We start from the raw sequence: 27,495 nt of genomic DNA, 5'->3' as shown, positions 1-27,495 counted from the left end.
GGACATCTCCACAAATTCTGGTGTATTGAAGTGTGAGTACGATGGAGGAAAAAGGAGATATTTTGGGATTTTCCTGACCATAAATGATTTATGGGTGAGTGACGAATCAACAGTGTGGACTTGTGATTTTTTTTTAATGCTTGCCAATTGGATACGTCTCAAAAGCTGGTATGTCTCTTATTCATGTGTCTTCCAGCAGGAACATGATTGCTTTTACACACCATACCGTGTAAAGGGAAGGAACTCACAAACTACCCACCCCTCTTACCACATTGGGTAGAATACAAACTCAACATCCGTTCTGGCTGTAATGCTCAACAGAGCCTTGTGTACTACTGTTCACATTAATGGCAGTTGTGTGTTATACAGATGCAACATAACCTTCATTTGCACGGGGAGAGTGGATATACATGTACTTCAATGGCTCTCTGCAGTATTACTTTAATAGATTTCACTGGTGTCTGGGAACGGCAATGTCTGAAATGTCAGCCTGTTTTCAGAACAGGTGTGAAACATGCCCTGTTATATACACAAAAGAGACCGCATTCATTTAAATCAGTTGTCTTCAACCAGTCGATCATGAGCTACCTGTAGCTCCCAGACACCTTCAGAGTAGCTCGCAGCATTTCAGTTCCTTTTTAAATAAACACAATGTCCTATTTTTGTTTTAAAGTTTACAGAAGGCTGTGTTTATTTTACATTATTATCTTCAGGCTGCAGATAGCATGTCTCATGCTACTTATCATGAGCAGTACTGAGTCAGATTTATGGGCCAGGGAGGGTTTCAGAGGTGAAGAACTGAAGCAATGAGGTATTCAAATCTTAAATAAAAGTCCTTGTCAACTCAATATTGGAGCACGAGAACAAAATGTTTCTGAATGCCTATATATAGGAGAAAAAGAAATGTTAACTTAATGATAAGATTAACTTTTCATTTTAATTTTCTCCCATTTCAAAGTCACATTTACAACCGCAGGTCTATTGCTCCCAGTGGCCAGTAGACACTGTGCCATATTTATAACTAAAAAATAGTCATTTTTTTAAAGTGAAGACAAATATTTCTATGAAACGTTGTCCACTTTTAATTTAGTCAATTATGTCTTGATGTTTTATGAAGCATTTTTCTTCACTTTAAAGTCCTCCCATTTAAAAAAAAATGTCTGCATTGTTCCAATATAAATATGGCACTGTGTCTACAGGCCACCCGTAGCAAGATGTCTGGTGTTTGTAAGTGTGACACTTCGAAATGAGAAAACAATGTAACTGATCATCTTGCTCCCAGTGGCTGGTAGACATGGTGACCTATTTATAAGTGAAAAATACAATCATTAATTTAAGTGGGGTAAAGTACAGAAAGATGTTCATGCTATGAACATTTGTACAGAACTTAATTCTACACTTTAAATTGCTCCCATATAAAAAATGGTTCTAAGTTTGTTTTATACATGTAATGGTGCCACATATGGTGATGGGTATGTTCTATGCCACAAGTGCATACCGCCATAGGCTCTCTGTGTCACCCATACACATATGCCATTCATAGGCTTACATTCATACAATACCAAAGATCACAATCTCATTGACACACATGGCAGCCTGTGCCCCTAGAAAAAGTATTTTGTTCAAACCATAGTATCCGGCCTATGGATCTTAGGCCTAAAGTCGGTGAACCTATGCATTGGGGCGCCTGGTAACAATGTGCAAATTGCTTAGCCTTCAGTAGTTCATAATGATTTTCACTGATCAGAAGTAACTCTCCCAACAGAAACGGTTGGACACCCCTGGTTTAAATTAATAATAAAGCCATTTTGTGTATGTATCACAGAGTAATGAGATGTACAAGCCTACTTTGCTGTTGGTGGACACCTTGGTTGTAGGAGTCTGGATATTTAGGATTCTGTTAAGGCGTGTGTGTTTGGGGGTGAGTCGGCATAAGTATATGTGGACTTTACAACTATGTGCACCTCTGGATTTAGGTGGTCTGTGGTTTGACTAGGGCTTTTTGCTATGGGAACCGATGTGCGAGAATGCTTACAGTGTTCATCTGGAAGAATTGTGGATTCCTCCATTTCCCCACAAATATTTGGATGCGAAGCTTTCCACTCCTTCCAGTACCCTTCCTTGCCATCCTGTCTCCTTAAAGTCTGCCTTGGGTCTTGACTCTTTAAAAAAAAAAAAAAAAAAAAAAATGTTATTGCCATTTTTAAAGACATACAATGACCAACATTTAATTAACATACAGATCGTTGCACAACAACATCCATCATCCAGTCTCTACAATTATTACATCATTACCTATAACCTCATTCTCTATTGTGTCGCTTACAATTGCAATTATTCAACTCGGTACATTTGTAAATATGCAATCAAGTATTTCCAATAATCTCTAGACTTTGAACCTGTAGGTAGCTCCTCTTCATATGTACGTAGAGTGTCTTTACAATACACCAGATCTTGCAGCCATTGTTTAATCTTTGGGGCCTTTTTGCTACCCCAGCACATTGATATTCTGCGTTTAGCCAGAAGTAATGCAATTACACAAAACTTGCGCTTAGTGGCAAGCACCTCGGGCAACAGGCCCAACAGGCAAACCTGCGCAGTGCAGTCAATAGTACTGTCCACCATTGTACTTAATATTTGTGCCACTTTTGCCCAGTACTCCGCCACTTTTGCACAAGACCATGCAAGGTGGATAAAATCAGCCAAGTCAGTGTTGCAGCGTTGACACTTAAAATCTGTGTGTATACCATACCTAAAGAGCCTTGCAGGAGTATAATAGGTCTGGTGAAGGTACTTATAATGTAACATGCGTAGATTCCCGTTGGGTGTTAGCAGACCAGTTAATAAGCACGTTATAACCCATTCTTCCTCCGTCAATGGAACATCCAGACTATCATTCCATTTCTTTAGCGCTTTCTGTGTAGTGTCCCCTATATCTTCCTGCAATTTAACATATAGCCTAGACACCATGTGTTTGGCAGTAGTCGTGGTTAGCAGTAGTTGTAATGTGGACAACCGTGGTGGCTCCTCAGGATAAGATGGATATACTTTCTTGACCGCCCCCTGTAGTCTATGATATGTAAATCTAAACAGTAATGTTTGATTACTTATGTATGAAAGCTCGTCAAGCGATATGAAAACACCATTAGAGTACAAGTCTCCCATAGTATCAATGGGTAACCAATAGTTCTGGGTGAAAATGTAGCAGCAGTTTAGGGACATATAGTGGCAACTTATTTTCCTTCCGACCTATTTCTCGCCAAGCACCATTTGTCGCATTTATAGTGTTTGTCACGATTATGAAGCAGTGATCTGCAGTGGATTATAATAGCATTTAGTGGAATTGGGAGTGCATCCCCTTCTTCAATGGCGACATGAGTTAGGTAATGGATTTGATGATACCAAAAGTGTGCATATTGCGCTTGTGCTTAATAGAGCAAAAAATCTAGGACCTTGAACCCCCCCCTTGTGAATAGGGCAGTGTAAGAGCACGTAGTTCGATCCGGGCTTGTTTACCCGCCCATATCAGTCTAAGCACCATGGTGGAGATTCTGCGAAAGACTTCTGCCGGAGGTTTGATCTGAATATTATTATAGAGGTATAGGAATTTTGGTAGGATAAGCATCTTTACGATGGCTAGTCAGTCAGCTAATGAGAGTGGTAATTGAATCCATCGCCCTATTTTATCTTCCATCACACTGATTACCCTTCCATAATTGGTACAAATTACAATTTCTGGGTCTCGGTGATACCAAACACCTAAATATTTTACGGGCTCTGATTGCCATTCTAGAGGATAGTTCGTTGAGTGTGGGTGCATAGTGTCTGTCAGTGGTATAATTAGGGATTTGGACCAATTTATTTTAAGAATAGACAGCAGAGGATTCAAATGTATTTCAGGGTCTCGTACATACAACATCATATCGTCTGCATAAAGCGATATATACAATGGCATCTGAGGAAATTGAAGTGCGGAATAATGATGTCCCTGTCTAATTTTACATGCCAATGTCTCAAGAGCTATCGCAAAGGGGACAGTAGGCAACCTTGTCTTGTCCCCCTAGCAATAGGTATGGGCTTCGATCTATATTTATTGACTTTAATACGTGCCGTTGGCTCAGTGTATAGAATTTGCACCCATTGTAAAAACATAGGGGGGAATCCCATACGCCTTAAAACAGTGTGTAAGTAGGACCATTCAATAGAATCAAATGCTTTAGCAGCATCCAAAAGAATCGCAGCGGCCTTAGTGGTGGGAATCAAATAATGTGAAAGTGCAAAGAGTGTTTTGCAGCGTGAATCTTTCTGGATTCGCTATGCTGCATTATTCCGCGGTTTTGTGGTTGGGTCCGGAATCGTAGTCTTTTCTTTGTTTTTTATTTTTTCGTAGCCCAGGTGGGCGTCGGCGTCACCCCTCTGTGGGTGTATTTCCGGTGACGTCGGCATGCTTCCTGCGGAAGCTCCCACTCTTGGGCGCCATCTTCAGATTCTTTTTTCCGCGGTCGGGTCTGGATCGTTCCCGTTTGGGCTCCAGACATTTTTGGGGAAAGTAGACGACGAATACAGAAATTGGACGGAAAACAACTCAGAAGACTTCAAGAGACTTCATCAACCAAAGGCCGACGAAGGAGAAGCAGAAAACGTCGAACTTCGACGCCCGTCTACGAACGCACGACCAGGGGGCCCCCTGAGCGCTCAAGATGGACAACACGCCCTTCAAGTTCTGCCGTAACTGCCACCACAAGTACGCGCAGAAGGACGAGCACCCGGTTTGCAACCTTTTCCTACCGGTCGACCATGGGAGCGAGGACTACAATGCCTGCTCCTTCTTCACCCCGAAGACCCTTCGTGTGAGAGCGAGGCAGAGGGTAGCGCACGCCACCCTGCAGGGCAAAGCCCCGACTCATCCCTTCACGACCTGGGGATGTCTTCCGAGGAAGAGGACAACGCCGCCGCCGAAGACGACGGCTACACGGTCGTAGAGACCGATAATACCAAGACTTCTGATAAGGTAGGAGACTCTACGGCCCCTAAACACCCGAGAGACTCTGAGTCTCGAAAGAACGAGGGCAAGACCTCAAAAGCGCCGGCGCCGAAAACTTCGGGGCCTGCTGCTGTATCCAGGCCTAGCGGATCCTCTGAGAAGGAGTCCCCGGCGCGAGGGCTGTTGAACAGCGAAAGTCGTCGAAAAACGTTCCCGAAAAGGATCGTTCGACGTCGAGGGAGAAGGACCCTAAGGCACCTTCGAGGTCGACGCCGACCAGAGAAACGAAATACAGTTTGGCGACGAAGCCTTCAACACCGAGGATCAGCTCGGCACCGAGCCAACCGCCGAAAAGAGCGGCCGAGCCATCCGACGTGGAACACGCGGCCGAGATGGAGAAAAAGAAAAGGCGCCTCGAGGCCGAATTGGAAAGCATCTTGCAGCGGAAGAAGGAATTCGATGCCAAGATGAAGGTCTACACAATCCCCCACAAAACCAAGGCACAGGTTGTAGAAGTGGTCGTAGAGGAAGACTATGACGCCAAGGAACAGGCGGCTAACGTCGAGGAAATAGACCAGGAAGAGGAAGAGAGTCCCTACTATAGTTACGACTATGAGTAGGAAGAGGACAGCAGGACGGACCCCGGGTCTGCTCCCTCGGAAACACAAGATGTGGATTATCTGGATGTCGACACCTTAAGCCCAGAGGAGGCCATCGACACATATCCCTCGATGCCTTTGCCGCCGGGCGACATCGGGGCCTACAACTCTGTGATAAAGACTGCCGCTGCGGCATTCAGGCTAAAGCTCGATGAAGAGCAGCAGAAGGCAGACTTCCTTCTAGAGATACTGCTCCCCACCCAAACGAAGAGCCAGTACCTCCCCATGCTCGACAGCGTCTTGGCTGAGGGAAGGGAAGCATTCAACGAGCCCGCAACATGCAAGGCGGTCACCCCCAGGACGGAGAAAAAATACGAACATTCGTCAAAAGACACACCCTACATTCAGGGCACGGTCTCAGCAGACTCCATCATCACAGCCTCGGCAAGGAAGAGGGCAAACGTGCCCACTACTTCTGGGCCACCTCCAGATAAGGAAAGTAAGAGGATGGACCTGGTGGGCAGAAGGATTGAACGGAATGCCGCAACCCACTGGCGCATGGCGAATTCCAACGCCCTGATCAACAGGCACATGTACCAGATCATGGAGGAGCTCGGTCAGTTGGTGAAAGACCTGCCCCAAGATTCCAGGCAAAAGGCCGAGAAATTGGTGGAGGAAGGGAAGAACGCGGCAAATTCTTGCCTCAAGACTGCCCTGGATGGGGCAGACACCTCCAGCAGGCTCATGATGATGGGCATCACTGAGAGGAGACACGCCTGGCTCAGGATTTCAGGTTTCAAGCCCGAGGTGAAGCACAGCATCCTAAACACACCGTTCAACGGCGAAACCTTGTTTGGAGCACCAGTTGATGAGAAGCTCAGCCAACTGAAAAAGGATAACGAAACGGCAAGGTCCATGGGAGCATTGCAGTTCTGAGGTGGCAAAAGGGGCACCCCGTCACGAACACCCGAGAGGTGAAAACTAGCCAGGTACATCACACCAGGCGAATAGGATCGCACCACCAAAACTGGTGCCACCACCTGCATGGAACTTGAACATAGTCCTAACGGAACTCATGAAAGAGCCTTTTGAACCACTTCACAAAGCCACCCTAGAGATGCTAACAATGAAAACAGCTTTCCTGGTTGCAATAACGTCCGTGCGCAGAGTAAGCGAACTTCAGGCACTAACGCTACAAGAACCCTACATACAAATACACAATGATAGGGTTGTGATGAGAACAGACCCACACTTCATGCCAAAGGTGGTGGCCAAGTTCCACATGAACCAGTCTATACAGATACCGAGGTTTTTCCAAAAACCAGCCACTAGCGCAGAGCGAGCTCTGCTCACCCTGGACGCCAGAAGGGCAGTCATGCACTACATTGAGAGAACGAAGGGACACAGGAAAACAAAACAGTTCTTTGTGTCATTCGCCAACAGTTTCATGGGAAAAGCAGTAACTAAAGAGACTATTGCACGATGGATCGCACAAACAATACAGCTCTGCCACAAGCAAGCAGGACAAGAACTAGCAGAGGGGACCCGTGCCCACTCCACTAGGAAAAAGGGTGCTACAATAGCCTTCCTGGCTAACACACCCATAGAAGACATATGCCTGGCGGCAACATGGGCTTCGGTGCACACGTTCACGAAGCACTACTGCATGGATATATAGATGAACAGGGAAGCACAAGTCGGACAAAAGGTGCTTCAACACATATTCAATAACCAACGCTCATCTTCCACCCAGCCGCCACAGAAATGAGAAACCGCTACAAAATCTAAATTTAACAGTAAATAAAAACCATAAAAGTGACAATGTAAATATATACACACATTATTTCATGATGAATAAATAGTTCCCAATTTTAAAAACATTAAAATGGTATTAAATTAATACATTATCAATCTAAAGCATTTACTTAGTAAAATTAAGAGATCATAGAATTCCGTTTCCTCAGGATACTTTTTAAAAAGCCTATCATAATCAAAATGCATTTTCCAATTGCTGTAAACTTAAGTACGCTGGTCTACATTGCCGCCAGGAACCCTGTCTCAAATATTGTCTAATCCATCTTCTGCGTTCGTTCTCATAGTAATTACAGAATAGGGTTACATGGAATGTGGATTGTGATGATGATTTGTCGCAGGGGCATGGTTCCAAATACCTATACCAATTATTTTTTGTAGTGAAAGTTACCAGGTAGTGAAATAAATTAAATCTAAACCTAGTCTAAACAAAGCGTTCAAAACCAATGATACATAAAGATAAGTAAGGTTGAATAGGGCAGCATACCAAAGACATCTGATGTTGAATTACAGTTTTTTTGGAAAGTTCAACCGAACACCTTAACGTTTCATAGTGATTCATGCACATAGACTTTAATTCCTTTCTAGACAGCCCACTTATCAGTTCAGGGTTATAATATAGTTCTGGCCTTTGCAGGTCAATGAACGTTTTCCTGACGTACTCTAGCCATGGGATTTGTTTAACGTTATCCAGTGCCATTACGTCCTTGATGATTTCTCTATTAAGGGACAACGCTTCTGAGGTCCATACTCTCTGCCAGAGCAAAATTGGTTGCAGTTTTATGAGATCGGAGATAAAATCCATACCTAATTCCGAGTGGCAGTTGAAAACTGCCGTACCCTGGGGAAGGGCTAACCAATATCTTAAGAAGCAGTTTTCTGCTATTTGAATCTGTGCTGTGTTATAAAAGCCCCAGATTCCCGTCCCATAAAGTGCTATACTTCTGCATTTTGCCTTGTATATATTTAGAATGATCTCAGGGGGTCTCTTCCCTAATTTTTTGGCAAAGTTCATTAATGCTGCAATAGAGCGTTTGAACAGTAAAGTTCTATTCTTCACGGCTACACTCCACGATCTTGAGGGAATAAACCCTGATTGGTCGGGCAGTATCAAATTGGTCATCAGTGGTTGCAACCGAGTGGCAAGAAGTTTGGCCAACATTTTAGTATTCACGTTAATTAGGGACAGCGGCCTATAGGAATCACAATATTCTGGATCTTTGTTAGGCTTTAACAGGGCAATTAACATGGCTTCCCTCAGTGTCAGCGGTAGTAGTTGCTTATCATGAGCATCTCCATACATCTCAACTAAGTGTGGTGCAAGCTGATCTACAAATGACTTATAGAATTCACAGGTGAATCCATCTGGGCCTGGCGCTTTACCATTTGGCAGTGATTTAATAACCTCTGTCACTTCTTCCACTGTGACCCGTAACGACAGGTAGTCCCTTTGCGCCTCTGATAGCCATGCTATTGATACATCTTTTAAATATTCCATTATATTATCGGTTGAAGCTGTAGGCTGCAAAGGGTACCAGTCACCATATGCGTTCATGAATTCATTCAATGTGCTCTGGGTATCCTGTTTCAGTTCCCCATGTGTATCTCTGACCGCCCGGATTACTTGTGGCGCATGACCTGAACATATTTTAGCTGCAAGAGCCCTACCTGGTCTACCTCCTTCCCCGTATGACCTAGCTATCTGACGCTTCGTTACATATTTGAGTTCATCTTCAGCGTATGTTTGGTATTCCGACAATACAACCCTGATGTCCCCCAATATCTTTGTGTTTTGTGTACACTCATAAACCTGTTTGAGTGCGCGCAGTTTATCCTCACGAATAGATAACTGACGTCGAATATATTTGAGTAAGCCCGCATTAGTGCTTATACAGACTCCCCTGATCGTAGCTTTAAAAGCTTCCCATAACAGGCCAGGATCTTCGGTAGTAGATTTATTTAGGTCAAAGTATTCTGTTATAGGCTGACTAATGGTGTCAGTATATACTGAGTCTAGTAACGCTTTCGCGTTGAACCTCCAACTGTATGGGGACGGTACATAATGTGGCATAGTCATAGATAGTAATACTGGGTTGTGGTCAGACAATGTCCTAGGTAGGTGCCTCACAGATCGCGTCCACAGCAATACGTCGTCCGTGCCCAACCAATAGTCTATGGGAGACCAGCTGTTATGCGCAGTTGACGTGTGCGTTGCCTCCATATGCTCAGGGTATCGAATTCTCCAAATATCAATGAGACGCATGTCGGATATTATATCTTTTAATTTGCCTAGTGCCCTTTTGTGGGGTTCCACTGTCATACCGGATCTGTCAAGGTCGTCGTGAAGTGCAATATTGAAATCCCCGCCCCAAATTAGTGGAATGTCTGGTAAGTCGATGATTTTGTGCCATAACGTGCGATAACATTCAGGATCGTCAATATTTGGCCATATGTGTTTATGATGGCAAGCCTCTGTCCCCTGAGTGTACCTGTTATAATAACATAGCGCCCCAGTTCGTTCTTCATAGTGGCTTCTATATTAAATTGCAACCCTTTTTTAATCAGTATGATGACCCCTCTAGAATAGGAGGAGTATGACGAGCTATAGATCGCCTCCACCCATCTATGTCCGATGTTAGTGTTAGAGTTGGGCGCAAGGTGCGTTTCTTGTAAGAGTGCAATATCTATGTGCAACCTGTCAAAGTATGCAAATACCTGCCAATTTTTTTTTCGGGTTATTAAGCCCTCTTATTTTCCAAGTGAGCAAGTTTAGATGTTTAGGTTGTACCCTTTCAGTAGACATCTCCAGCTACAGTATACCTACTGCAGAAATATTGTAAGTTTGGCAGCATGCACGATTCTCGTTTTCTATGTAAGATCTGACAGCATTTTGTATTTCGGTGTTAGTCTGGATTACAGCGATGTTTCTCGTGTGCAAACGTCTGTATAACAGTACCCAACACCAACCTTCCCTCCCACCACCCACTTCAGCATCCCAACCATGCCAAAGACATACCCCAGAATAAAGGAACAACATAACTTAACTTTGTTGGGGGAGCACCCGCATGGGGGATCCGCCAAGTGCACACAACCCCATCCAGCAAAGTGGATGTGGTCAGGTTTACATTAGTGACGCAGACTCCAACAACTAATACAACACACACAGTAACATAGTGACCGCTATTAGGCCATATCCGTTTTACGCAATATACTGTAAAGGAATTCCCATCCTGTTCCCATATAGTCAATATAGTTTGCAAATGAGGTACAGCTTGGGAAAAGAGACAAACACCAGTGCCATATTTCCTACATCTGTGTACACAGTGCAGCTACGATGCCATAACCTGCACAAGTCTCTCTCTGCTCCCCAGATATAGGCATAGCATTGACCAACAATTGTAGACCAACAGGGTTATTCAAACCACCTGTGCACGGCGGTCCACAGGATCTAACATTCCTGACACGATCTGGACATCAATGAAAATTGAAAGTACGTCAGCCCGGGGCAGGCAGTGTCACCATTTTTGAACCACAATTACAGTAATTAGACATACTATGCAACAGCAGTAAGTGGTTCTAAGTCGGTGTATGCCTGATGTGCCATAGTTCCATCTTTGGCCGCCGGCAGTAGACCCCAAGCGTCGTTGTCCATGTGAGCCTGCGCAGTTGTACAAGACCGCCAGTAGAATAATCTGTTGACACAAAACTCACACAAGCCTTAACAGTTAACAATGTACGAGATTTGACGAAGTCCCTCTCACTGTCTGCACTCATTACGAGTCCTGGTTCTGTTCCGCTCTCTTTTGTTCTTTTCGCTTGTTGCTGAGTTTCTTGATAAAGCCTTGTGCTGCTCTCGGCGTCTGGAGAAGTGTGGATTGGCCATCATGTGTCACCCGTAGACGAGCTGGGTAAAGCATAGCATACTCTATTCCGAGTTCTCGCAGTTTCTTTTTCGCTGGGTTGAATTCCTTTCGCGCAAGTTGGACCGTCATAGTGAAGTCAGGGTAGAACTCCAGTGCATTTCCCTGGTAATTTATCTGTCGCTTCTCTCAAGCCAGCCTCAAAATTACATCTCGGTCCCTGTAATTGTTACATCTCGGTCCCTGTAATTGAGTACACGGGCAATGATAGGTCTTGAAGTGGCGCCGGGCTTTGGTCGTGGGGCTAGCGATCTATGTGCACGCTAGATCAGGAGGACCGCTGAAAAATGTTCTGCACCAAACACGCTGTGAAGCATTTCCTCAACATATGTTTCCATGCGTCCCGTATTTGTGGACTCCGGAACTCCCGCGATCCTGATGTTATTGCGCCGAGATCTCGCTTCCAAATCTTCCGCTTTATTTTTGATAACTTCCAGCAACTTTTCCATTTCCGTGCATTTTGTGTGTCGTGGCGTGCGATTCGTCCTCCACCGCCGTAATAAGATTTTCGGTCTAACAAAGGCGTTCACCATGCTTGTCCAGTTTAGCCGCCATATTGTCGACTCTTAAGGTGATAGTGTCCAACTTTCCATTAATGTCCTGCAGGCTCTGCTGTATTGCCTGCAGAACACCTTCCATGCCAGTGCGTGCTGTGGTCTCAGTCTCAAGTTCGGTATCTGAATGCGCCGTCGCACCCTTGGCATGTCTTTTAGTTTCAAATGGTAGCTTAGACTGCTGCTTATCTGGCTTTCCCATTCTCGCCGGAAACAGCTTTAAAGCCACAAAAATATAACGGTGAGTCTCCTGGCGTGTGCGTGGCAATGCACAGTTTACAGCTCCTCTGAAGATGATTATCTAGTTATTTGAAAACTACAGTCGTCAAACCATCAACATATCATAGCTAAGTGAGCATCCAGACATTGGCAGGGGGCGGCGCGAGGATTGCCGGGATATGTCACGGTAGAACTTACTGCCCCTGCCACAAAGATGAATCAGCTGGCGAAAGGGCCAAATGTACAGCTGTTTTGTAAATGGACTCGTCGTGTGTCAGACTTTTGGCGCAATTGGCAATGTGCAGCAATGACAGTAGACACATGCACTGATACACGCAGTATAGGGTCAGCAGTACATGAAAGCGTTGGATTCACTTCACTAGGACATGAGCAGATAGCAGCAGCGCCAGGTTTATTAGCAGTGTACAAGTGATAGCCATTTTAACTTTTACAGTGCTGCTAGCGAGTGAGTGCCAACACAAAACCTTCATGCAAGGTGCGCCACCGTTTTTCTCCGCATTTCTTCCAGGTTTAATCAGGGTGCAGTTGGTGTGGGGCTTGCAAGACAGTCATAAGCGCTGAGGACTGAAACATCACCAGCAGGCATCTCGCAGCTCGGGACAACAAAGTTCGGCAAGGCGCAAATGAGCTGCCATCCAGATGAGACGCTGCAGCAGACCTTCACAATACCCGCTACAGCATCGCGCCTCACATCTCAGCAGCCACCGCCATTTACACTGTCTGCCGCTGGTATACGGGGCTCATCATATAAGCTGCCCACGAACAATGCAGTGTCTTAGGCACGCTCTGATAACGCGACGTGTAATGTCTCGACACGGCTGCACAATAAATATGGCATTTACACACTATGATGCGCCGCACGCCTCCATTCGCTCTACCTCCTCTCGGAGTCCACCGTACATCAGGGCGCGCCATCTTGATCCACTAGGGCCTCGCCTCGCGCCTGGTTGTTTTCATGATTTGAAAGCGTTTACTGCTTGCTGACAGCTTTTAGTCCTGCACATCTCAGGGCCAAGATATTCCGATCCTCATTTCTGCCAATTGCGGTCAGTTTAGAGTCCGCTGAACGTGCTTAATTACCACAGTTTGAGCCGGACCGGCGGAGCTGTCTTAGAAGGCAGCCATTCCGCAGTGCGCCCTCTAGCGCCCTGGGTCTTGTATGGCTCTTCCTCTTAAATGTCAGTGAGGTTTCTTTCTGCTTTCTGTGTCTTCACCTTTGTGTTTCTAAGATGATTTGTACTCGGCTGAATGACTTTGAATGCTGGCTTTCTTTGTATTTCTCTTCCTCCGTCCTACCTCGGGGTCTCCATCACCTGACATCAACCCCTAATCTGACACACTCCCTTGTGCTTTGAGATAACGTTTTATTACTTCTGTTCCCTTGAAGTGTTTCTTTCTCCCTTTGTTCATGTGTCTCCTCTCCGTACCTTTCAGATGCATTTGATCCCCATCTTATTGTATTTGTTTCTCCCATTCTTCTCATACCCTTTTTACCCAGCGGGAAGAGGGGGCTCTTTTCCTTCTATCCATCCTATCTGGACAGGAGAGTGCAAGTAGTTTTCAGATGGTGCCATCTTATATCTGCTCTAGTTCACCCCCAAACACAAAGTTTAGGAGCAAGAGGTGAAAGCTGATGGGATGGGGTATGGCTATATGTTCTTCTTCCACTCCAAATCTCTTTCGCCTACTCTCTGTTGTGTTTTAAGGGGGACCACGAGTGATGGGCAAGTCCTCCTGTTCTGCTGTCCCACTCTGCAACAAAGTTAAGCTACTGGAGATAGTGTTGAGTTGGGAAATGACTTTTTGCAAAGATATCTGCTACCATACTATGCCCGACAAGCAGCCATCTCATCTGGGGTTGATAACTAGTTGCTCATATGTCCAGGGGTTGGTGAAAGTCAGTGGGTTCTTTCGCTGGCTTGTGAAAAACCCAAAGTAGGTCAATCTTCCATCCATATCTACTCTTTCACTCCCCTCATCTTACCTTGTTAATATATATTCTCAGTAAAGAACTAGGATATTCCTTTAACATATCTCCAAAGATTTAAATTCACAGAAACTATTTCAGTTCAAGAGATACTCTAGTTTTGATTAAAAACCTAAAAGCTACTGAAATCCACTCATGAGCTACTTATCACTTACCTCCCTGCTCATAGGTTTATAGCCAGGTGTAGGGCCCACGCTTGAACTCACAATATTATTTTATATTAGTTCTGCAAATAGAATTTTGTGAATAATATGTACCTGATACAAAGTATTGGTTGAATTATAGTAGCACCAAGGCTAGCATCATGCACTTATTCATAGAGTAAAAAGCGAGATGAAAATAAATACTTGCAAGTCACTGCACTGTGATACCTTTATCTTTTTGGCTATTCCTGGTGTATTCTTTAAGTGCTTGCTTTTATTTTTGTTTTGCATGCCCTTATCCCCCTCCCACCTTTTAGATGTGTATGTGCTCAATGTCAATAGGTTGATGGTTGGTTAGATCAGCTATTGAGTGTATTAGGCTGTTGCTAGAATGTTAAAAAGGTCTAGTTTCAGAATCTATGTATACATTTGTTTACTGAACTCCGTGTAGATCAGAGTTTACGTAATATACCTGTTTTTTATTTTTCTTTAATTAGAAATCTTTAATACTTGCCTTTTCTTCTTTTTCAGATGATGATTCTGTGGCCAGTTCCTCATCCAGTAGGAAAAAGAAAGTTCACTTTGTCGATGAAAGTAAAGAAAATAGCAACTCGGCGAAATATCCTCTCAGTAAAGAAAAAAGTGCAGAGCTGAAAAAACGTCTCCGTGAAGCAAATGCACGAGCAAAAGCATTGTGCGATATGGAGAAAAACTATCAGCTGAAAAGCAAACAGATACTGGGGATGCGTTAATACATAATGTGCATATGTATAATTCCTCCATATTTTTTTTTATGTAGGTGTAAGCTCAGTCTTCCTGCTGCAATGTGTTGATATCCGCTTTGAATGTGACCTTTGTAACTTGTGCTAAATGCCACACACCTCAATACTACATTAGTGAATGTAATTGATCATCATTAGAATGGATATATATATTTTTGTATTTAAGTCCTGATCCAACTCATTTCAGAAAACTGAGCTACAAGGATGTATGTTTGTGCTTACAGGTACTGGGATATGACGAGTGGTTCTTTTGGTGTGCAGGCCAGTGTGGTCTGGTAACATGAATATTGAAGCAGTGAATTCATTTCAATAGCTGTGGGTGTTTGAGTCTGGTGTAGCCTCAACTTCTGGTGTGCAGCTGCAACTTTCACTAACCCTTAAAGAATGTTAGTGATTTTTGTACTATGAAAGTAATTTTACGAATATGCAGTTGTTATTGTTGGATATGTAGGGCATTGAAGTATGTTTTCTTAATGTTCTGACACTTGTTTAGTTCTATATCATGCATCTGTGAAACTAATAATTTACACATTTTAGTATCTGTGCCTTTTATACATTTAAATATTAAATTATTTAAACTACTTTTATTTAAAGAAAACTCCTTAAAGTGTGCATGTTAGTATGATCAAATATGTTCTGTTTTGCAGCATGTACATTGTAGGCCTCTTTTATTCATATCGCTATTACTATAACCGAACCATCCTTCCCTCCCTGCCTCTGCCAATCCACTTCAAGTTACCCGCAGCCCCCCACCCCTCAGATCCCTGCTGAACCAATCATGGTCTCCTGGTCCGCTAATGCTTGTGCAGCTGCTAAGAGACCTTGAGTTGGACCCATTGCCTGCATGCCAGCATTGTAGCCAGGGGTTGAGTGGCTGCTTTGAGATTGTGTGCAAGCAGTAACCACAGTTGATGAGGAGTGGCCTGGTAACAAGCACCTTCAGTAGAATTGCTTGCCTCTTGCATACTGTGTCAGATGAAGACTCCGCCAAATCTCCTTAGGCTGCCCGCCTATATTGATTCCTGCCAGAGAAATGCTAAGAATTCTGGTGGCAATGTTTGGGTTAATTTTGAAGCATAGATTGGTGGCTTTGCATGCATTTCAGCAAACACTGCTCCTGTTTCTTGACTGGTGTTGACCTGGCATTCTAAAAACATGTTTGTTTTGCGTTGTAAAAATGAATGGGGTAAACCAATGAGCTGACATATATGCGTGCATTTGATACATGCACGACAAATATATTCACAAAATTACACATTCTATGCTGAGATTTAGATCAGTGGTTTCCAGTACAAGAGGGCTGGATCCTTGACAGATGTACAGAATATTTGCCAACTGTGTAAATGAGTTCCATTCTGCAAGATACTTCTATCCACAGACTACTCACCTTAGAATCATCCCCAGTAGGTAACCATGATCAGGAAACTTTTCTTCTGTAGTGGTCCTGCCACCTCTAGGTGGCGTTGTGTGACTCAGCGTTGGCTTTGTAGCACCCCGGAAGTAACAAAGTGAAGCCGCTTATAAGCACCAACCCTGTGTGCTGATGTCCGTTCCTTTCTTTTCACTCCTTCTGAAGTGGATCGGGAACTATGCTTCCAATTTTGTCAGCCCGTCGATGACTTCTAAAATGAATCCCAGTGTGCTAGGGACTGGTGTCCTCACCCAAAACGACAGGTTTTATACCATACCGCAACTGCAAAACACAGATGGCACACCCAGACCCTCAAAAAAGACATCTCTTGTGTCTGGGCTCAGGTAACGACTCAAAGGTTGTGCGATAAATGTCTCCTCACCCAACCAAAGGCGATCTGTGCCTTCCGATAACAAAGAACGCTGGGGTCTCAAGTCTGGCTACCTATTGCAGATCTCTGTGCTGTCTGACCCCTTGGGACTCTCAACAAGCTTGTACTGACTGTGGTCAGAATATGTTTTCTTTCTGTCTTTCCTTTCCTCCGCAACACCGGTACTGACACCACCAGCTGCAGAAGAGGATCTGGTACTGGTACCAATGTCGGACACTGACCCAAATTCATATGTTTCATAGAGCACAGGAGTGGTCTGTAGACCCAAAAAGGAACTGGGTGTGAGTTATTCAATTGCAGCAATGTTCCATCAGGTATAATTTGAAATTATAATTCTTAAAATATCAAATTAATGTATTGTACAATGCCAAATGGTCAGGAAAAAAAGAAAATAAAGCATGTGTCTAAATAAAACAACATATGTGAACGAATTATTCAAAAGGAGGGGGTTTGGGACCGGGAGTCGTTATTTAAACATGTCCTGCATACAGGGCTCCTAGTAAATTGTGCTACAAGGGATAGGTAAGTTCCTAGGGAGGACGGGGGAGGTAAGTCTTTCTTCATGATGCCCTCACACACCCCGAAGGATGTCATGCTTCATCATTGGGCTTTGCTCCTCGTTGGGCCGGCGCTGCAATGCCCGGTGGGCTCACCGTAAGCGGGGCTCTTTGGCGGAGATCTTTTATTGAAGAAGTCGTAGAGTACGTGTGGGTAAGAGGGCAAGGGTAGTGCAAGGAAACTGAAAGTTAAAATAAGTCTGGAGCAGTCCTAATCGAAACTATTTTAATGTTAAAGGTAGTTCCAGCTTGATTAAAAGTACATTGAAGCCCTATGTGGATGTAATGTTCCTAGAGGGCTATCTCTGTGAAAAGGGTCGACATGTTTCGTGCCTCTGTTGCTCCTAACTAGCCATGTGGCACTTCATCAGGACCTACGTTAATAGTGTGGTACACTACTAGATGTCTGGCTCCTAATTGGTGGGGTGGTAACCAGACAAAAATAGAGAAACACCCTAGTATGCTTTTACTGGGCGGTAGCGGAAGACCCTTAGTAAAGAGGTCTACAGCCTGACGGGGGAGGTAACAGAGCACGTTGTTGGTCTGTAGGGATCGGCAGGCAGCAACTAGCTGGGATCCTACCCTCGCTCTGGGACACTATTAACCCTCCTCGTAGGGCTGCGCACGTCCGTTGGCTGATGCGGCCCCACCCACTCCGCTAAACCGCCGCAATGCGGCAGAATTGCAGCTGCGGTTAACTGAAAGCTTAACCAGCAACACGGAAGCACTCTTCTGGCTTCCCCAATGATGCATTCTTGTACTTGTGGGCAGCATTAGATGAAGGTTGGAACTGCTTTTTCTAACACTTTATGTATCTTTGGGAACAGCTGTTGCCCTCTGCTTTGACTGTGTTTATTGCAGTCTTTGGGTTTGAACTGGAAAGCCTGTCTGAGTGCAGGTGGGCTCACTAAGGGTTTGTCATAGTGGTTTAACACACAAAGGAGAAAGATGTGATTTTGTTTCTATTTCTGTTTTTTTGACAAGTATCCTGGAAATGGATAAGGAAACATACATGCCAGTGCAGCTCTGGATTGTGAAGTGTTCAAATGTTGAAGGAGTTGAAATGTATTATGTTCCCTTAGGGATTTACAAAAACCAATAATAGTGATTTTCGCCATAAATCCAGCTGACGGGAGAATGAGAGGTGTAGTAGCTGGCTGATAACCCTTCCGCCACCAGCGCATTATTCATGTTTACCATCGGTGGGTACAAATCACTTCATGGGCAGCCGGCATCGCCTGCAGTGTATACCATGCTCCAGGTTGAATCAGCTGGGTGCTCCGTACAGGCCTTGGCAGTAATAACAGTGTAAGACTTACAGATCAGAGGGTTGAACACAGGAACTGGCAGCCGAACATTTTGAAGAATCAAGCACTCCCAATGTAATATGTGCAATCAAATAAATGCTTTGTTAGTTACATAGGGGTACCGTGAAAGAGGAGTAGGTAGGTATACTTTCTATAATGGGCTGTTCCATTTCAGCTGCAAGTCTTACATAGTAACATTTTGGCGCATCGAAAAGTAAGATTTTGGTACAGATTTGTTTTTGGTCTATTGGCTTACATTTGAGTTATGGGTTTTGTAACTTAAAATAATACATACGTATTAAGACGTCTCTCCTAAATATGGAGTCAAAACTTAGTAGATTACATTTATTGCGTTCTGGTACTTGCCCTTTTCATTTATTCACCATAAACATAGGACTAAAAGTATCAAATGGTAAAATAAAATCCATTGGATGGCATACTAGCTCCTGACAAATGCGGCTCTCCGAGGTACTTCTTTCAGTTCCAAACTAACCAGCCCCAAGTTGCACACACAGTGAGAAGGCGATCCTGTGTAAGCATCACAAAAAATACATCAGTGGTGTAATGTACAAACATGCGCCACCACTCCCTTGTAAATTTTAATAAGGGCATCTTAATATAGAAACATTCTGAGGCCTTAAAAAAACACTTATGCCAGCATTTGAGAACAGGTAAAAGGCAGCTTTAAAAAAACATTAGGGGACACTTAATGTCCCCATTACATTGCATTGCATTGAAATGCAGGATTTTTTTTTCTAGCGGGAGAAACCTTTCATAACATCTGAATTCTGGGATGCATAGAATATGCAGCACATTTAATGCAAATTATATGTAGTAAAACTACCTTTATCAAGATTTGAGCCAGTGACTACTATGCTAACGAGCATTTGCAAAGCCAATAGGTCCTGCCTATGCAAAAGCAATTTGCTTTGGCAATGTGTTTTTGCTGTATTGTACACTAGTGTGGCTGCTGTTCAGATTGGCTTCAAGTTAGTGGGGTGGAGTGTCCTAGAGTGGAGTTGGGGGAGTAGGGTTTCATAGACTGGATTTGCAGGAGTACAGTGTCGTAGAGTGGAATATGGGGAGTGTAGTTCAGTGGCAGAGAGTGTTGTAGAGTGCAGGGTAGTGGGGAGAGGTGGATTGGGGTAGTGGGATGGATTGGATTGGAGTAGATTGGGATGGATTGGATTGGGGTAGAGTCGGTTGAGTGGAGTGGGGTAGATTGGAGTGGGGTGAATTGAAATTGGGATGTATTGGAGTGGGGTGGATTAGATTGGTTTGGGTGGGGTGGATTGCATTAGAGTGATGTGGAGTGGGGTGGAGTAGAGTAGAGTGGAGGGGGAGGACTGGACTGGAGGGGTGGATTGGACTGGGGTGGAGTGGAGTGGGGCATATTGATTTGGAATGGAGTGAGGCAGCTTGTTTTGGATTGAGTGGGGCAGATTGTTTTGGATTGGAGTGGGGCAGGTTGTTTTGGATTGGAGTGGGGCAGGTTGTTTTGGATTGGAGTGGGGCAGGTTGTTTTGGATTGGAGTGGTGCAGGTTGTTTTGGATTGGAGTGGTGCAGGTTGTTTTGGATTGGAGTGGTGCAGGTTGTTTTGGATTGGAGTGGTGCAGGTTGTTTTGGATTGGAGTGGGGCAGATTGATTTGGAATGGAGTGAGGCAGCTTGTTTTGGATTGAGTGGGGCAGATTGTTTTGGATTGGAGTGGGGCAGATTGGGAGGATTGGAGTGTGGTGGATTTGTGAATTTGATTGGATTGGGGTGAATGGTTATGCTTGGATTGGTCTGGGGTGCATTGGATTGAGTGGGGCAGATTGGAGTGGGGTGGACTGGTATGAACTGCAAGATTATGTTCAGAAATTACACATAAGAAAGAAACCATGTTGCTTTGCAATAAGATAATCCTCATCTTTTGATAACAGCACCCACAAGCAAAAACAAACGAAAACATGAGTTCAAAGGGAGAAAAGAAGTCTTGCAAAATAAAAGAAAGTTAACTAAAGAAAATAAAATGTAGCAATTTTGTTTTTAACTGCTGGGCAAGTTTTTGCCAGTTATGTGGCTTCTGTTTTCAGGGCACTTAAAGTTAAAAAGTACAAAATAGTCCCTCAACGACGTTTAGAGCTGCGGACAGGCACTGATTAGTTTCCTGTTGACCCATCCTTTAGGATTTGCTGTAATGAGTTCTTAGGTTGAATATTGGTTTTCAGTTGTTAGTATCCAAGGTCTCCGTGGCCCATTATTTGTAGCACACTTACTAGATGCTATGCTATTGCGTTTAATACAGACATTTGTTTGCCGCACCCGGTCACTGTAGTTGGCCAATGATTCACAATTATTGACTGTTAAAAAACACACACTAAATATACTGACTCAACAATAAACATATTCAAGTTCTGCCTCTATCTCCTGGCGGTTCCACTCATCCTTTCATCCATCTGAGGTCGATAAAATGAGTATCATTGAGTTGGGTAACAATAAGCATCTGTTATTCAGCGCCAAGATACCTGCGGGTGAATGTGTGCTTTACAAATACACGTTATGGTATATGTTCTACGTGGTGCCCAGCACATTACAAATACCAACACACACATATTGTACAGTTTACCAAAAGTGCTCTTTGTTTTAACTGTACCAACACATGCTGCAGACACCTACCAAGCCAGGCAGGGGCCTAGCCTCACTCAGCAGAGCCTTTAATCCCATAAAATAGGATTATATTCCTACCTGCTAAACAACTCTAGCTTGACAAGCCATCTGACCTTTGCTCTGTCATCCTGACATTCATACCCCTAAGCACGGCCAGTGCCTGAAACACTGTGGGTCTGTAATATTCCTTTACGTCTTCTATCACTAAGTATTTTCCATCTACTCCCACCACCAACATGATTTCCACTCACTGGTAGTATCTAATGAAGTTGCAACTAGCAGGCTTCCCATGCTTCCTCCATCTGCGACCCCTTGTCTCCTATCCCGCTCACATCGTCCCTGCTGCTTTTCTTTCCCTCCTAACCAGCTCCCTCACCCTTTCTGCAAAATCTGCCTCCTTTGCACCACTCTCTTCAGTCTTCTGCTTCTCCACCTCTTTGTGTGCTTCGTTACTTCCCCTTCCTGTAGCCCACCTAGGCTCCTTCGGTGTTCCTCTCCAGTCCCTGCTCTGCACCCCACACCTCTGTCCAGGCACTCCCCTGTGTCCCTTCCCAACAGTTTCCAGCTGGCTTCTTGCGAGCATTCATCCGATTGGCCACACCCCGGCCCCCTATCAAGACCTTGCATGCACTCCACCCTTTCTTCTGTCCTTTACCTTTCTCTTCTGTGCCCCTCTTCCTCCTTTGCATCTGTTTGAGAAAGGCGGGGCCGACATCGGCCCCCGCCGCAAGTATGGCGTGCGTGCCGGCCCCACCCGCTCTCGGTGGTGGGGCACGCCCCCCTTCGTGTCACCATGACGCGGCCGGCACGCCTCCACATCGATTGGACCCCGGGTCTCATAGTGACCCGGAAGTGATTGAATCACTTCAGGGTCACTGTGGAACGAAGGCCAGGCCGGTTAGATCTGGCTTGGCCAGTGAGGGGTTAAAAGGCCTGGGAGCGCGGGAGTCTGCCTCGTTGACTCCGCGCTCCACGGCCTGCCCCTTCAGCCTCTAGGAGGCTGTAATTCTTTTTCTGATGGATACATCTGCCAGTGGATTCCTCACCTTGTGAATATCCCCCTGCGTCAGCAACACTCGGAAATTCTTTTGTAGCTTCGCGCCGACTTGGACGACGTCATAGAAGCACGGCATCGCACGTGGCTCCGCTGATGTCTCCGACTCCATAATAGGCCCATGTCGGCGTGATGATTTCAGTTCCCTTTTTTCCACGTCGACGACACAAACGGTTTTCGAGGGATCCTCTGTAGCGTTGATAGTAACTTTGTTACTATTGTGGTTTTCTGTGTCTTTTCCAGTGTTTCTGTCTCCTGTCGTGATGTCGACTAAGAAGACTGGTTTCAAGCCGTGCGGTGAATGCGGGAAGATGATGTCTATCACGGATCCGCATGATGACTGTATATGGTGCCTGAGTTCGGATCACGACGTTCAGGGTTGTCATTCCTGTAGGAAGATGAATCCAAAAGCTCTTCGTGAACGTGAGGCGAAGCTCCTGGTTGCCAAATTAAAAGGTAAAGAGGCCAAGAAAAGTTTGAGATCGCGATCGAGACGGTCGAGGTCGGCTTCAAAATCGTCATCGGGGCATGCTTCCAGATCAACGAAAAAGAAACATAAGAAGAGGAAGCATGGATCAAGGCACCATTCAGGAAAGGAGTCTGATTTGGAGCGAAGTCGCCTGGTAGACGACATCGAAAGGATGTGGTATCTCCTTCTCCGGTACCGGATCCGGAAGGTGAGACCTTGCCCTTGGAGTCGCTGGAGCATTCAACGGCTCAGGTGTCGAATCCCTCTCCGGCTCCGTCTCGGTCTCCAGGTCAGGAGGAGGAAGAGGTTCCCGTTCCTCCGTGCTCGACGACTCCGGCTCACCAACCTGAGGAACAAGAGGAGTCCATTCCGGTGCAGCCTCCTCGAGAGCAGCCGGTGGGTTTGTATCCTCCTTTTCCGGGTCCAGGACAGGACCCATCGCAGTTCCTAAATGCCATGTATGGTGTTTATGTGAGAGCCATGTACCCCTCTGGAGCACCGGCTGGTCCCATGGGTCCGTTGGCATACAATTTGGGAGTCCCCCAAGCTTATGCTCCGGCGCCGATCTTGCCGTTTATGCTGGCGCCGACACCGCCTTGGCATCTCTTGGCGCTGCCGAAGTCATCAACGCCGTTTCCCGCGTCACCGGCTCCCGTCCAACCTCGAGATCTTCGGCATGGTCTTCCGACTCGGAGTTCGACGCCGGCTCCGTCTCCTCCGGAGTCGATTCCGGATCAGACGACGTCGCTCCGGAAGGAGAGGTCGAGGCGTGAAGCCCAGCGCCTGTTGGAGGAGCAGAGATATAGGGAAGCTGAGTTTGAAGAGGGTGAGCTTCAGGAATCGGAGGATTATTTTGATGATTTAAGAGAGGCAAGTGGACTGGAACTGTCCCCTGATTGGGATTTAGCCTTAGTGTCGGATGCCCCTTGTAAAGATGTGGCTCCCTACCATGTGGTTATCAAGAAGGCAGCGAATCTGCTGAATTTGACTCTGCCCAGTGCGGAGTATAAATCGAACATTTTGACTGAAGTCCTCCATTCTCCCTCATCTGTGGTGGAACCTATGCTTCCTTTTACTGATGCTTTAACGGATCCTATCCTGGAGGTGTAGAGTAGGCCTCTTACGACTCCTGCGGTTTCTAAGACTGTTGCAAGGCGATATAGAGTGGCTCCTGGGGACCCAGACTTTTTGTCCTCTCATCCTTTGCCAGAGAGTTTAGTGGTGCAGGAAGCCTGCTCTAAAAGATCTGCAGGTGCTTTTCCCCATGTACCTGGTGATAAGGATTCAGAAAAGCAGGACCAATCTGCGAATAAAGTTTTTTCATCAGCAAGTATGGCCCTCAAATCTACGAATGCCACTTGTTATATCCATGCCTTGATGGATACTGTAAAGAAATTGACCCCTAAACTTCCTGAAGAGGACAGAATTTTTTTTAAAGAGGTGCTTGCTGACGCTCAGGCTGTTGCTCGGCAGGACATACAGAGCGGAATGGACACAGCGGATTCTGTGGCTAGGGTCAACGAGTCTTCGATTGCCACCAGAAGAGCTGCCTGGTTGAAGACTTCCGAGTTCTCTCCAGATGTTCAGGCTGCTTTAATGGATTTGCCGTTTGATGGCTCAGGCCTTTTTGGTAAAAAGGCTGATGCTGCATTGGAGAGGTTCAAAGACAGCAGGGCATCAGCCTGGTCTTTGGGTTTGCAAACTAGAGGATCTGTGAGCAAAAGGTAGAGGGGCTTTGGAAGATCTTCTTTTCGTCCCTACAAGCAGTCACAACAGCAGCAGCAGCAGCAACAAAATCCGTTGTGTAAATCCTTCAAAGTCCGACAAAGAGCTCGTCCTCTGGGACGTCAGGCATCCTCCTCCTCCTCCTCTTCCTCTACCCACCCCCCTCCTACAACAGCAAAGCAGCCCTAGATCCGGCATTCCGGATCATGCGGGTCCTGTGGGGGGCCGGCTTACCTATTTTCTACGGATTGGGAATCAGTCACGTCAGACCTTTGGGTTCACAATCTCGTAGAGAATGGGTATGCTCTTCCCTTTCGGGAATTTCCCCCAAATTACCCTCCTTGCCAAGGGTTTTGCACGGAGGACCACCTGCTGCTCCTGCAGGAGGAAGTCCTGGCACTGTTAAGAAAAGGTGCGATAGAGGTGGTTCCGGAGCAGGAAAGGGGTCAGGGATGCTACTCCTGGTATTTCCTGATCCCCAAGAAGGATGGCAGACTACGTCCAATCCTGGATCTCAGGATCTTGAACCTTTACCTGAAGCAGGAGAGGTTATAGATGCTCACCCTTACGCAGGTTCTTCAAGCACTGCTGGAAGAAGACTGGATGGTGTCGATCGACTTACAGGATGCTTATTTTCATATCCCCATTCTGAAGTCGCACAGGAAGTATCTCCGTTTCACGGTGGGTTCGCAACATTACCAGTTTGCGGTCCTTCCGTTTGGTCTTACTACTGCGCCTCGAGTCTTCACCAAGGTGATGGCTGTGGTGGCAGCACATCTCAGAAGATCAGGGATTCCAGTATTCCCTTATCTGGATGATTGGCTGATCAAGGCGGAATCTCCAGAGAGAATGCTCCATCATCTGCAAGTCACCACTCCGTTGTTGTACAGGGTGGGTTTTTTGGTACCCAAATCTCACCTGGTGCCCTCCCAGCGCAACCTGTTCATTTGTGCAGTACTGGATACAACTGTATGTCGGGCATTCCCTCCACCACAACGGATTCGCGACATACAGAAAATGATTCCTTTATTTCACAATGGAGCGGTCGTTCCAGTCTTGAAGGTCCTTCGTCTGCTCGGTCTGATGGCTTCCTGCATTCTGCTGGTCAACCATGCACGCTGGCATATGAGGGCACTCCTAGTGGTGCCTCCGCAGGCAGTGGTATCAACACAACGGAGATCTCAGGGAGTCGATCAGGATCGCCAGAGAAACTGCAGCGGATCTGTCTTGGTAGAGTGTAGAGGGCAATCTGTCTCAAGGAAAGTCCTTCCAGCTACCTCCATCAGTGGCCACGGTAATAACGGATGCATCCACTCTAGGGTGGGGTGCTCATCTGGGGGATCTGGAGATCAAGGGTCTTTGGTCCCCAGAGGAAAGGTTGCTTCACATCAACCTTCTGGAATTGCGGGCGATAAGTCTGGCACTCAAGGCCTTCCTCCCTTCCCTTTGCAGTCGGTCGGTTCAGGTCCTGACGGACAACACCACCGCGATGTGGTATTGCGACAAGCAGGGAGGAGTAGGGTCGCAGTGTGTCTGCAGAGAGGCCCTGTGTCTCTGGTCCTGGGTTCAGGACCATCAGATTTGTCTGATGGCAAATCATCTGGCCAGAGTTCTGAACGTGCGTGCAGACAGTCTCATTCGGCAGTTCTCGGCCGACCACGAGTGGAGGCTTCATCTAGAGGTAGTTCGTCACGTCTTTCGGATGCGGGGAACTCCTCGGGTGGACCTGTTTGCCACTCATGAGAATGCTCACTGCCCGTCATTCTGCAGTCTCCAGTTTCCGATGCAGAGTGCCTTTGGGGACGCGTTTCAGTTGAGTTGGGACTCGCAACTCCTTTACGCGTTTCCTCCCATACCCTTGATTCCTCGGGTTCTGAGGAAGATTCGCCAAGACCGGGCCCAAGTCATATTGATCGCCCCGGATTGGCCAAGAAGGGTGTGGTACAGAGATCTACTCCACCTCTCCTCGTGCCCGCCGCTCCGTCTCCCTCTCAGGGCAGATCTCCTCTCTCAGATGGAGGGGCAGGTTCCACACCCCCACCTCCAGACCTTACACCTTCATGCCTGGAGATTGAACGGGGCAACCTGATTTCCTTTTCTCTCCCACATTATGTGATGGATGTCATTCTATCGGCCAGGCGTGACTCCACTAAGGCAATCTATTCATACAGATGGTCTAAATTTGTGACTTGGTGTGGGGAGAAGTCCGTTGACCCTTTGAGGGCTCGTTTATCTGATATAATTCAATTTGCTCTTTTCCTGGCTCAGCAAGGGTTTGCTGTGGCTACAGTTAAAGGTTATCTTTCGGCTTTGTCGACATTTCTCTGCTTGCCGGATCAGCCGTCTTTATTTAAATCTCCTGTGTTCTAAGGTTTTTAAAGGGTCTTACGAATAAATTTTCTCCTACTCCCTTTATTGTGCCTCAATGGGACTTGAATCTTGTGCTTACATTTCTGATGGGTTCTCCTTTCGAACCTTTGCACAAGTGTCCCATGAGACTTTTAACTTTTAAGAAGGTCTTCCTGGTTGCAATTACCTCGGCAAGGAGGGTAAGTGAGCTTCAAGCTCTTAGTTCAAAGCCCCCGTTCTTGACCATTCATGCTGATCGAATGGTTCTTAGGACCAGGGCTGCTTTTCTGCCTAAAGTGGTAACTCCCTTCCATCTAGGACAGTCCATTACCCTTCCTACCTTCCATCCTCCCCCTCACCCTTCCAAGGAGGAGGAGAGACTTCACGCCTGGACCCTAAGAGAGCGGTGAGCTTTTATCGTGATAGGACAAGAGACTATCGAGTGGATGACCAGCTCTTTGTTGGATTTGCTGGTTGCAGAAAAGGAAGAGCTGTGCACAAGCGCACGCTTTCAAGATGGATTATACTATGCATCAAGATCTGCTACTTCCTGGCGGGT

At 45.9% G+C, this 27,495-nt stretch overlaps 1 protein-coding gene across 1 annotated transcript in view; it reads left to right on the top strand.

Annotated features, from left to right (window-relative positions):
• NEK2 (NIMA related kinase 2) overlaps positions 1-17,237 on the top strand; it is a 204,583-nt gene extending 187,346 nt beyond the window's left edge. The window contains exon 9 of the mRNA XM_078649740.1: positions 14,771-17,237. Coding sequence (XP_078505866.1) covers positions 14,771-14,991 — 221 coding nt within the window. The 3' untranslated portion in view covers positions 14,992-17,237. The remainder of the gene's footprint in view (positions 1-14,770) is intronic.
• Positions 17,238-27,495: the final 10,258 nt, after the last annotated feature.

This window comes from Lissotriton helveticus, chromosome 6 (genome assembly GCF_964261635.1).
Source record: "Lissotriton helveticus chromosome 6, aLisHel1.1, whole genome shotgun sequence".
NCBI lineage: Eukaryota > Metazoa > Chordata > Amphibia > Caudata > Salamandridae > Lissotriton > Lissotriton helveticus.
Note: the sequence above shows the minus strand (reverse complement) of the source record. Positions and strands in the feature narration are given on the sequence as shown.